The sequence below is a fragment of the Corvus brachyrhynchos genome, unplaced genomic scaffold (genome assembly GCF_000691975.1).
Source record: "Corvus brachyrhynchos isolate BGI_N302 unplaced genomic scaffold, ASM69197v1 scaffold705, whole genome shotgun sequence".
NCBI classification, from domain to species: Eukaryota; Metazoa; Chordata; class Aves; order Passeriformes; family Corvidae; genus Corvus; species Corvus brachyrhynchos.
This window is the reverse complement of record NW_008238346.1, coordinates 1,034,766-1,045,456: the sequence shown is the minus strand read 5'-3', so window position 1 is coordinate 1,045,456 and position 10,691 is coordinate 1,034,766. Positions and strand designations below refer to the sequence as shown.

General features: G+C 44.9%; 1 protein-coding gene across 1 annotated transcript in view; it reads right to left on the bottom strand.

Annotated features, from left to right (window-relative positions):
• Positions 1–10,145, bottom strand: part of MXI1 (MAX interactor 1, dimerization protein) — a 46,285-nt gene extending 36,140 nt beyond the window's left edge. The window contains exon 1 of the mRNA XM_017735181.1: positions 9,853–10,145. Coding sequence (XP_017590670.1) covers positions 9,853–10,130 — 278 coding nt within the window. The 5' untranslated portion in view covers positions 10,131–10,145. The remainder of the gene's footprint in view (positions 1–9,852) is intronic.
• Between the last annotated feature and the right edge of the window lie 546 nt (positions 10,146–10,691).

The following is a 10,691-nucleotide window of genomic DNA, read 5'->3' as shown; positions in this document are numbered from 1 at the left end:
CAAGGAAGTCCCCAGCTGGCTTCCCCCCCCCACTGTGCAGGCTGGGAGCAAGTGTGCTGGCGTGGGCTCTCTCCTGCACCACCTGAGACCCTCCATGCTCGTCCCAGCCGCAAGTGCTAGGGGAAAACTGTCCTCATGCAGGGCCCTGCCTGGCCAAGAGGAACTCGGTTTGCTGAACAAGCAGCTATTCAATATTTTGTTTTCTCCTCATTGTTCAATGCATGGCCTCAAGCCAAGCCCTGCTCTGAATACAGAACTGGTGCTTTCCTTACAGGCTTTTCGACAGGCTCACCGAGAGCAGTGGCTGGGCAGTTCACAAGCACATTTATTGTCAAACATCCTCACTTTCCAAACTGGAAGCTAAGAAACAGAGAAATCAGAATTGCATCTTCATGTCCCTCTGAACAGCTCTGTGAAGACCCCCAAGGACCTGGTTTTCTGGGCCACTTTACATGTTCTAAGCACAAATCCTGCTGGTGCCCCCTGTGGCTGTGCACCACCAGCATTTCCGCAGCCCAGATACCAGGGTCTTACCTGGGAAAAAATCAGTGTGAGGAATAGACAGTTTGGGGTCTCCCATAACCAGCTGGCCTGAAAGGGACTTGCTGGCAGGACAGTGGGCAGCTGACAGCAGCCAAGAGTGAAGCAAGTTCTCCAATGTGGTATTCATTGCTCCATTTGTCTGCCTTCTAACTTCTGCCACAAGTGAGCTAAAGTCCTACAGAAACCACTTCCTTCTCTTCACAGCACACAGCTAATCACGTCAAAAAGGGCTGGTACACACAGATCAGAGACAAAAGCTGATGTATACTCACTTGGTGAAGTACCTTAGCCATTTCAGTAGAGAAACCCTAGTCCCTCTCCCTTGGACATACAGCAGACGATATCTTCTGTAACAATTTAGGACTTGGACAATTCAGGTAGATTCTCACATGTCAGGAAAAAGTGTATTTTTTGCCTTCACCAAGGCAAGATTCCTGTCTGTGATCCATGATGCAAGGGAGTTTGAACTTCTTGTAAACAGATTCCTGCCTTTTTTTTAAATACAATGACAAAACCATGTATTTCATGATCTGGTGAAGAAAAATGTCACCATGGCACCTCCAAGCTCTCCCATGAACAAGGAAGAGCATGACAAAGAATGAGGACAGAAGAATATGAACACTTCTCTATGTGGTCCCTGTCCTTCTGACTTCCAGCAGGATATGACTCTCACTACATGGTCAGGCACTTGGCCCCTTCCAAGGCCACTTCAGAACCAGTATCCCAGTTGCTGGTACCTGCACTGCAGTGGTACACAGGAAAAGAATAAAGACACAGGAGGCAATTTTCAAATCTACCTAGAAAACTTGGGATCTTAAGTTTCATCTTTTTTCAAGCAGTTACAAGCTCCAAAACATCTATACTGCTTCCAGAAAACAGGATTAGAAAAGTGTGTGCATTACCCCAACGTACAGATGGTGGGAACCATATAATGTGCAGATGGTAGGACCCATGTAGGCCATCTGACGTGCCCAGATCGTGCAGCCTTTCAGCAGCAGACTCAGGAAATGATCCAAGGGCCCAGCATGCCAGCCCCTTGCCCTATACCGTGCTTCTTCCCACACATAACATTACCCTTTTGAGGAAGATGGTCATTTCCAGAAATAGCCTAGGCAGTGTCCTCTGCAGTGCAGCAGTCTGGGGAACATGTACTTCTCTGCAAACACTCATCTTCTGCCCTCAAGAAACTGCCTTCAGATGCACCAGGGAAAATGAGGCTTTTTGAGTAAACACCACCTGACTGAACTGCACTTTGTTTGAAAAGAAACTGATGGCATTTGTATGGCTGGGGGCCAGGCCAGACTTCCTTCACTTCTATTTAGACTTGTTAGTTATCTCTCATGTTACAACTATACTGCTGCAATACTGTGCCTGGAGATGAAGGCAGAGGGAAACATACTTGAAAACAGGAAAATACATTAATGTTATTGTTAGCTACACATTGTACTAGGGAAACTGAGGCATAAAGACTCCACAGGCTGTAAGAAAATCAGGAAGAGAACCCAGATGTCCTTATGTCTGAGATTGTATTCTGTCAACAGGGACACACTCATCCAGCATTTGGGAGACACACGGAAAAGAAAGGCTGAGAAAAATGAAGAGCTTCAATTTCTTCTGTTCTTACAGTTCTGGCTCACAAGCAGCAACAACTAACATGAAGGCTGCAAGGTGGCTACCTCCCACAGCTCCCAGATGGCCAGGCTGCTTGTTCATGACCTGCTGCACTTTGTAGCCTCACTGTTAAAAGGCAAACTAGAACCAGTGCCATGTTACCTTACCATGCCTGTACACTGCTTTAGTGGTGCCCAGGCACCTGGGCAATGACCACTGGAGCAGCAGTACCAACAGCAACCCCGATGTTATCTGTCCTTTCCCACCACTTCTCCCTTCTTGACAATGTAACAGATGGTAGGAGATAAATGAGAAGCTTTCAGAAAATAATCGACTATTTTATGGAGAGGAACTTTAATCAAAACTGAGGCAAAAGAATTGCTCTCAGTCCGCATGGCTGCTTGTCACAGAGCAAGCAGCAAAACATAAACAAGTAATTAAGATAATGTTGGAAATCATCTAAGGCTACTTCAAACTGGATTCATAAAGCAACAGAACTGAAGTGAAATCACTTTCATATCAGAGAATGAAAGGACTGAAAGTACAGTAGGGAACACAGAAAAGAGAGATGGGAGTATATCCAGCAAGATGGAAAAAGCAGGCCTGTTCTCTCTGAGCTGATCAACAAGGCAGTGTCTCATAGAGAAGAGATCCAGGCAAAGGCCAGCCAAGTGCACAGCCCCAGAGACCCACAACCTCTGATCAAGAGAGCCCAAAATAAGTCAACAAAAATAAATCCTATCTTTGTTGGTTCAAAGAAGGTAAGGAGTAAGAGCCAACACTCTCAGGAGGAGAACAAATAGCAGCCAGTCTTTGAATTTGGGCAGAAGTTTGTCAGGAGGGATCAGGAGATGATGAACAGCAGGAACTCCAACAAGCAAGACAATTAACTCAGCAGCAGGACATTGACCAGTCTGTTTGGGTCAGAAATAGAAATGGCTTTGAAAGCTCAATCAGGAGCAAGAAAGGAAAAAGTCAGTCTTACCTACAAACAGGGGAGCAGATGGAAACAACATTACAGGTGACAACCAATTCACTGCCGAGCACAGCACCAGGTCAGGTTAAACAAAAGCATGAAGGATAAATCTCTGCATGTGTTGTGGATGAAGCATTACACAGAGAAGATATAAAAAGGGTACAAATGTGCTGAGATGGGAAAAAATCTAAAAAAACCAAAACAACTGACAAAGAAGGAATACGACTTAAACCAGAGAATTGCCTGTACACTGAATACAATGGGAAGAGAAAACAAGAGAATTGCAGGAACAGTTGACCAGGTATGGCGCAAAAATCCTTTCCACCATCCCAGGACACCAAATTTGTCTAAGGGCTGGGTCTAACAAGCTTCACATTTCAAAAGACGTTGAGAACATAAGAACCAAAATCCGAAGTCTCCTGTTCTCACAGCAGCCCTGTGATCAGTGATGCAAATCAGCCCACGGCAGCTGCAGCACAGCTCTAACTGGGCAGTGCTGCAACACCAACAGCATGAGTCCTCACTAGCTCCCACTGCTACAAAACAGCACACTCCTGTAGAGGATTCTCCCAAATCTGGGAGGACAAAGGGTTCATGAGCCTTCAGCCACAGATAGTGACACTTCACAGCAGACAGATGCTGCAGCAGAGAATTACAGCTCAGTTGCAGATAACATCAACAACTGGGCCTACTTCTGGTTTACACAAAGGCCTCTTTGCACAACTTTGATAGTTTAAACAGAACACAAATTACATTTTACAACTACTGAAGGTATAAAGTATAAATTGAGCCCAGAATTGTGGGTTTCTGCATAGACTCCCTGCTGCCCCGATATCCCTATGCATGGCTGTATTGCTAATACACAAAGGAAAACAGGAACTGCAGCTCTGCAGGATCTTCTCCCTTGGAGGGTTATAAAATAAACAGGGTGATAAAGAGGAACACAGTGGGTTCCCCCATGGAAATTGCTACATCAGCTCTTGCACTTTTGGAGGCCTCATTCCTCACCAGGGAGTGGGTTTTATGCTTCTTGTGCCATTTGCTGGGTTCACCCCACTTTCTGTGTTTTCCCTGGCAACCTGCCAGTTGTACTGCAAAGCCAAGCACCACTGAGAAGACACTGTATACAAAACCTCACCTACATGGGGTACTTTTTTATTTTCCAAATTGTGGCAGGATCTCACACAATGTAATGCTGGCAGGTTCAGAAACTCCAGCATCACTAGGAGTTGCTTATCTACACTTGCAGATTGCACTGGGGCAAGTTACATCAAAAAGGGCAGAGGGGATGTGCTGAGGCTGAACAGAGTTATGTGAGAACAGTCCTGCCTGCCAGCCTGCTCTGAGCACCTGTATGCCAGTACAAACCTAAAAAGACAGTAGCATTTGAACATGGGGTAATTCTCCTCTTGTGCATGGACCAGCAATCCAGTTTCCCAGCACAACACTTATATTGTCATTATGCTTTCTCAAAAAGAAGTCATGCACATACCTTATTATACTCAATACTGCTGGCCAGTCTCCCTCAACATCTCTAAGAGAAAAGCAATCCTTAATAGCTCAGCCTCCCTTTCTTGAAAAATTAACCAGCATATTCAGGTATACCCTCTACTAGGAGGCAAGATCCTGCCTCCAAGTACTTCTAGACAAAGTTTCAACAGCAAGATGAAGATTCCAGATACTAATCACACTGTTTGTACATTATCAAAATGAAGCATAATTCAAAACATGGCACAGCAGATCTTGCACATTCTCTGTTTTACACGTGTGGATTTGTACTCTATGAAGCAAAGCCAGGTCCTGAGCCATGAATAGAGCTTCCTGGCACTACAAGGCTTGAGGCAGAACGCAGCCTCTATCCCCCCCCATATTACACAAGGGCCAGATTCTAACCCACCTACACACAGCAAGTCAAAACCCAACTCCCACTAGCTGTGGAGTGAGGTGTGATCCAGTGCAAGAGGATTAAAAAAACCACAACCAAAAAACTCACAAGCAAATACACAAAGTATCATCCAGAAACAAGTAACAACTGATAGAGCCTAGGAAGCAGGAAAGCTGTAGACAGAAAGTCTCAGAGACCAGTCCTCTGGGACATGAAGTCAGGGATAGGGGCCTTGTGCAGAAAAGTAGATCAACATGGGCTGACACAACGATTTGCTCTTTCAGGAATTCCTTACACAAGACAGGCAAACCACCCAGACACCTGCACACCCTCTCCCCCAATAAAATCATAATTACAGCACTGTCCTAACTCCAGAGACTACAGGAAGGACTGAAAATTGCCAGGTACTCAGTCAGCAGCACGATGTGGGGGGGTGGAGGGAGGAAACCTCCTTTGACAAAAAGACATAATATATTAAAACTGTGCAGGGTTCACCAACCCCCCTACTCCCTCCCTGCACAGCGAGGTACAGCTCTGGTAAATCAGCTTTCTTGTGCACCAGACACCCAAGGCTGACTTGCAGCTACACTTGCAGCCACATCCTTTCAGCTTCTGCACCCGTGTTTATGAACCTGTGCCACATGAAGCCATCACCTAAGGCACATGAGGTACCTAATGCACATCCTATGCACCCACCCCTCAGTCCTCACTCTAGGACACTGTGAGCAAATCAAGCTTAAAGCCAAAAATACCTGAGGGTTTCAGCAGTACAGTCCCCATACCTTACCCTCAAAAGAGAGTTTCAAAGGATATGTGAATGAAGGCCTACAGAGAAAACTCAGCACAAAACCAAGGGATGGGATTTAGAAGCATGGAAAAAAAGTTTAATGTGGGTAGAGGGAGAGTGCAATGACAGAGAAAATGAGGAGCTGCACCAGTACAAGAGCCAGAAGATCAAAGAAACCCAGACACTCAGATTTCCAAGGTAACATGTCCAAAATGCCTTACCATACTTGTAAGAGCTGCTGACTCCAAGCTCTGCAAGCAACCTGCTACCAGACTGTAGGTGTCTGAAAGGCCCTTGGGAAGCAGCCTCAGACACAAGGGAGGATAATGGCAAGAGAGGAAAATGAAAGGAAAAAGAAACTGGACAGAGATCAAACCCTCCCCCATGGAACTGAGCAATAGATTCTTTGAGAGCTCTTAACAACATGGGCCTCCTGGGAGAGCTGAGGGCTCCCAGTGCTGCTGGGAGGATGCTTGGTATTTCCCCAGGATTAGACAAAAAAACAACAGGCTTTCTACATGCCTGAGAGCCTAAATAAAAACAAAACACAAATGACAATCTAATACTGCAACATAATTTCAGATTTCATTATAAATCTTAACTTCATTAAATTGACAGTATTATTGGGGGAAAAAATCATTTAGCAACCCTACTGTTTATTTTATTTCCTGCTGACACAATGGTTTAAATTGAAGAAAAAGTTTTCTCAATTATTTTCCAAAATGTATAAATACCAAACCAGGCTAATCCTAACTAACTATAATGAACCTTTCAAATAATTGGGTCTATTAGAATTGCACATGTAGGGTCCATGCAGCAGTTTCCAGTGACATTGGAGTGCAAGTCAATGCACCCACAGAACTGTACTCCCAGCACAGACTACTTCACTTCTCTAGCAAGTTTTTAAAACTCAGGTTCTTCCCCAGAAACATCTTGAGAAGAAAGTAACATTAATTAAGTGATACTACATGCTGTAACAAACCTCTATTCATTTTTCATCCCATTCCAAAAACCGAAAGATATTTTTGTCAAGTGCAAATTTATGGAGGTAATATTCAATTCAAATGTAATACATGTTGGCTAACTGATTTCCTTGGATTTTTGCTTTTATCTATGTGATAAGTAGGATTTGTTAAAAAAAAGTTTCCCTTGTCTATTATAAACACCACGTCTCAATGACTGTGATTCTCCACTTATTTTCTGTGGGTAATTTTCCATACCAAAATATCCACGACTAAAGCAAAACTGTATTTTTAAGCATATTCATATTTTAACTCAAAGCCACTAGGTCTTTCAAACATCTACACAAAACACTGCACGTTCATGTAGATAATGATTGCAGAGGGAAGCCCTCTGCAGCAATCTCCATGCTGTTGGTTGCACAACAGAAACAAGCAAAGGAAAAGAGAACCTGAGCCACAACACCCTTCTTTAAAATTGCATCATATGAATTAGAAGTCATGAAGCAATGTTTTCCCTCTTATCTGTACATCCCTGTTTGGGGTAGAAAAGAATTATTTTGCTGGGACTGTGAGACCACCATAGTTCTGTAAGAATAAGATTTGCTTCACCACTGCTATCCAGAGCTGGGCTGTCTGTTCCTCAGAACTTTCTGGGTGTTTGTGCAATGACAGCACAGAGCCTGTTGGGAGGAAATAGCTGTCATGTCTGGGCTGCAAATGCTGAAGGGAAATACTTGGATTTAAACTATGAATCAAATAAGCAACTAGGCTTCGTAAATACCCTGCACCACAAAATCATGGATGATTTGGTTCAATAAAGACCATCAACAGTGTACACGTCATTTTGAAAAGTGTATAAATAAAGAAAAAAAAAAAAGAAAACATCGGCACTTTGCCAAGGTTGCTTGAGAGACATTTTTACAGGAGGCTGTTAAATTACAAGATCTGCATGAGATCTAAATGCATAATTTCTCTACACTAATTAAACATTTTGAAACAAAAGCAATCTAAAAAAATCTCCTGTCCACACATGAAATGTAGGTTTTGTTCCTCATCAAGGGCTTGGTATTTAATTCAAAGTCCATTCCAACTCCACCAGACAGAACTTACTAAATTGCCCCTTTGATTTTAACAGGAAGAGATGATACAGAGCCTTCCTTAAACAAGGCTGATGCTATACTCAGCATCACACAAAAGACACTGCAGTGAATTTGGAGGCACCCTAAACTTCACAGTTGTCACTTCCCAGCACTTCAGCCATCTGGAAGGCCTGCCATCTCCTACAGCAAGTGCAAGCTGCTACGACTTGTGCTAAAAGAAACTTCCATTTCAAACTGTGCATGTAAGGTCTGAGCTCCCCAAAAGACCCACTCTGGTCTCTGACTGAAGCAGACCTCACCCTGGTCACTCCCCGAGGCTGAAACAACCACAGGAGGCAACACTCTGGGTAACAACGTTCTCACTCTAAAGATTCAATTTGGCCTCAGTATTCCTTGTATAAAGAAGATTTTAAGTAAGACTAGAAAGTACCTTTCTGCTTCTCTGTCGCCTTTCCCCCCACATGAACATATTCAGCCTGTCAAGCTCAAGGGCCCAGCGGGCTGGTGTCAGCACAGAGCTGCCTCGGGAGAGCTGTGCCTGGGGCTCTGTGCTGGCAGGGCCTGCTGAGCACCCTGGCCCCAGGGACAGGGAGTGCTCTGCATCCCTCTCCAGCCTACAGGCTGCTGGATTCAGTGCTAAGGAGTTCCTGAGGGGGATGTGCTTCCAGCCCTCTTCTGGAGAAGGGCAGGTTGCCATGACAAAGGCCTTTGAGACAAAGAGGTGTGGGATGGAAAAATAGTATGTGGGAAACCTAGAGGGAAAAATACCGACCTCAATTCAGCATTTGCCATCCTTTTCCAACACAAAGTCACGGGACTGGGGCTTTGGTTCATGACAAACAGTAAAGAGCTACAAGTGCCCTCAAATTAGGAGAGGCTGGATGAAGCAGGGAAGTAAATACAAACATTCAGCATACAAAGAGGTCAAGATATGCTGATCCTGATGAAGAAAACTTCCCCACAGCAAGGTGTCCTAACATTGCTTCAAACAACCTTTATTATCAAATGCTGCTGAAGCAGAACCACTGCAAGCAAAGGCACCTTTCCCTTAGGCCCTTACAGGTCCTTCCCAATGGCCTTAAGAAAGCCTTAATCACCTGAGCCACCTGCCACCATTTTATGGATTGCACAGGCCTTGCTGCAGTAAAAGCAAGCTTGCAAATGCCTTTTCAAAGGCATACTTTATGTTTCTAAAGTTTCGCTATCCCAGAAGGTCTCAACAAGGTCTGAACAAAGCTACAGAAGGTAGCAAACAAAAATAAAAAGAACAGGAATGAGAGGGAAGAGGCAGATGCAACCACAGCACCAGGTGATAGGCTTAATCCTGTTGTCTCTTGGATTTAAGAAACCAAGAAACATGGCATTGTATAATAAGAAAAGTGTCAAAACCGTGGAGTTCTACAAATTACCAAGCTATCAAAAGCTGGGAAATCCCACTGCCCTGAAAGGCAGACTGAAAGACAGCTTCATTTTCCTGAACTGAATTTTTAACATGTTGTCCATTACAGTCAGTCATCTCCCTCTCTCCCATTTGTTGTAGGGGATCCATTTCAAAACATTTCCTTGCTTCGAATCATGCCTGTCATTGCAATCCCAAAGCACCCTGGCTGCACATGCACTATCCCTTAAAAGCAGTGATTTCTGGGTTGGAAAGACATCAGCTGTATATAATGGGAATAGCTATTGCCTACCTCTTCCCTAAACCTTATGAACAGATCTCCCTATTCCCCTTCCCTCTGCAGCATCTGAGCCTTGGCATGATGTCAGCTGGCAGTGCCACTTCAGATTCAGGTCCCCTGTGTCCCCTCTGCTTCCAGTGCTGTGGATCCAGAATGGATGCTGCACTTGTGTGCCCCAGCTCTGAATCCCTCTAGCTGTTGAGACTCTTCCCATTCTCCCCAGAGAGCAAATTTCTTTCCACTGTCTCCAGCTTTCTTCTGCAGCTTCACCTCCCCTCCTGCCCCCATGCTGTCCTGCCCACATCGTACCTGGTGGCAATACTGGCAATGCTGCCACTGCCGCTGTATTTCCGTGCCCGGCTCAGCCTCCGTGAGGGCTTTGGGTCTTGCAGTCCAGGACTTGGAACTGAGGGGAAGGTCGAGGCATAGCCATGTTCGCACTCTGCAAGAGAATCAACAGGCAAGGCATGAAAAACAAACAAACAACAACAACAACAAAAAAAAATACACAAAAAAGAAGGAGGAAAAAAGAAAAAGAAAGAAGGAAAAAAAAAAAAGGAGGAAGTCAGCAGACGGGCCTCACCCATCGGCCTAGCTGGGGAGGCCCTTAAACACAACAGTTCAGGGAAATGACTGAGGATGTATTCACAAGGAAGTGGACTGGGAGTTGGAGAAAAGGGAGGAAGGTAAGTATAAAGTCTCTGCCAACCCTGGAGGAAGGACACTACCACTCAAACACTGAAAATATCAAAATAAACCATGACAGTCCAGAGAGTGCCTCATCTCTCTTCTCCTGCCGGGAGGCCCTTAAACACAACAGTTCAGGGAAATGACTGAGGATGTATTCACAAGGAAGTGGACTGGGAGTTGGAGAAAAGGGAGGAAGGTAAGTATAAAGTCTCTGCCAACCCTGGAGGAAGGACACTACCACTCAAACACTGAAAATATCAAAATAAACCATGACAGTCCAGAGAGTGCCTCATCTCTCTTCTCCTGCCCAACCTATCTGAACCAGGCAAACCAGACGTATTTCACTGTGCCACTGATGTCTCTGCTGAGCCAGAGTCACCCACCACCACCCCTCCTGCCCAGTGGAAAACTTTCACACCATCCCCCCCCCTTTCCTCCCACACACCACAACCACCACA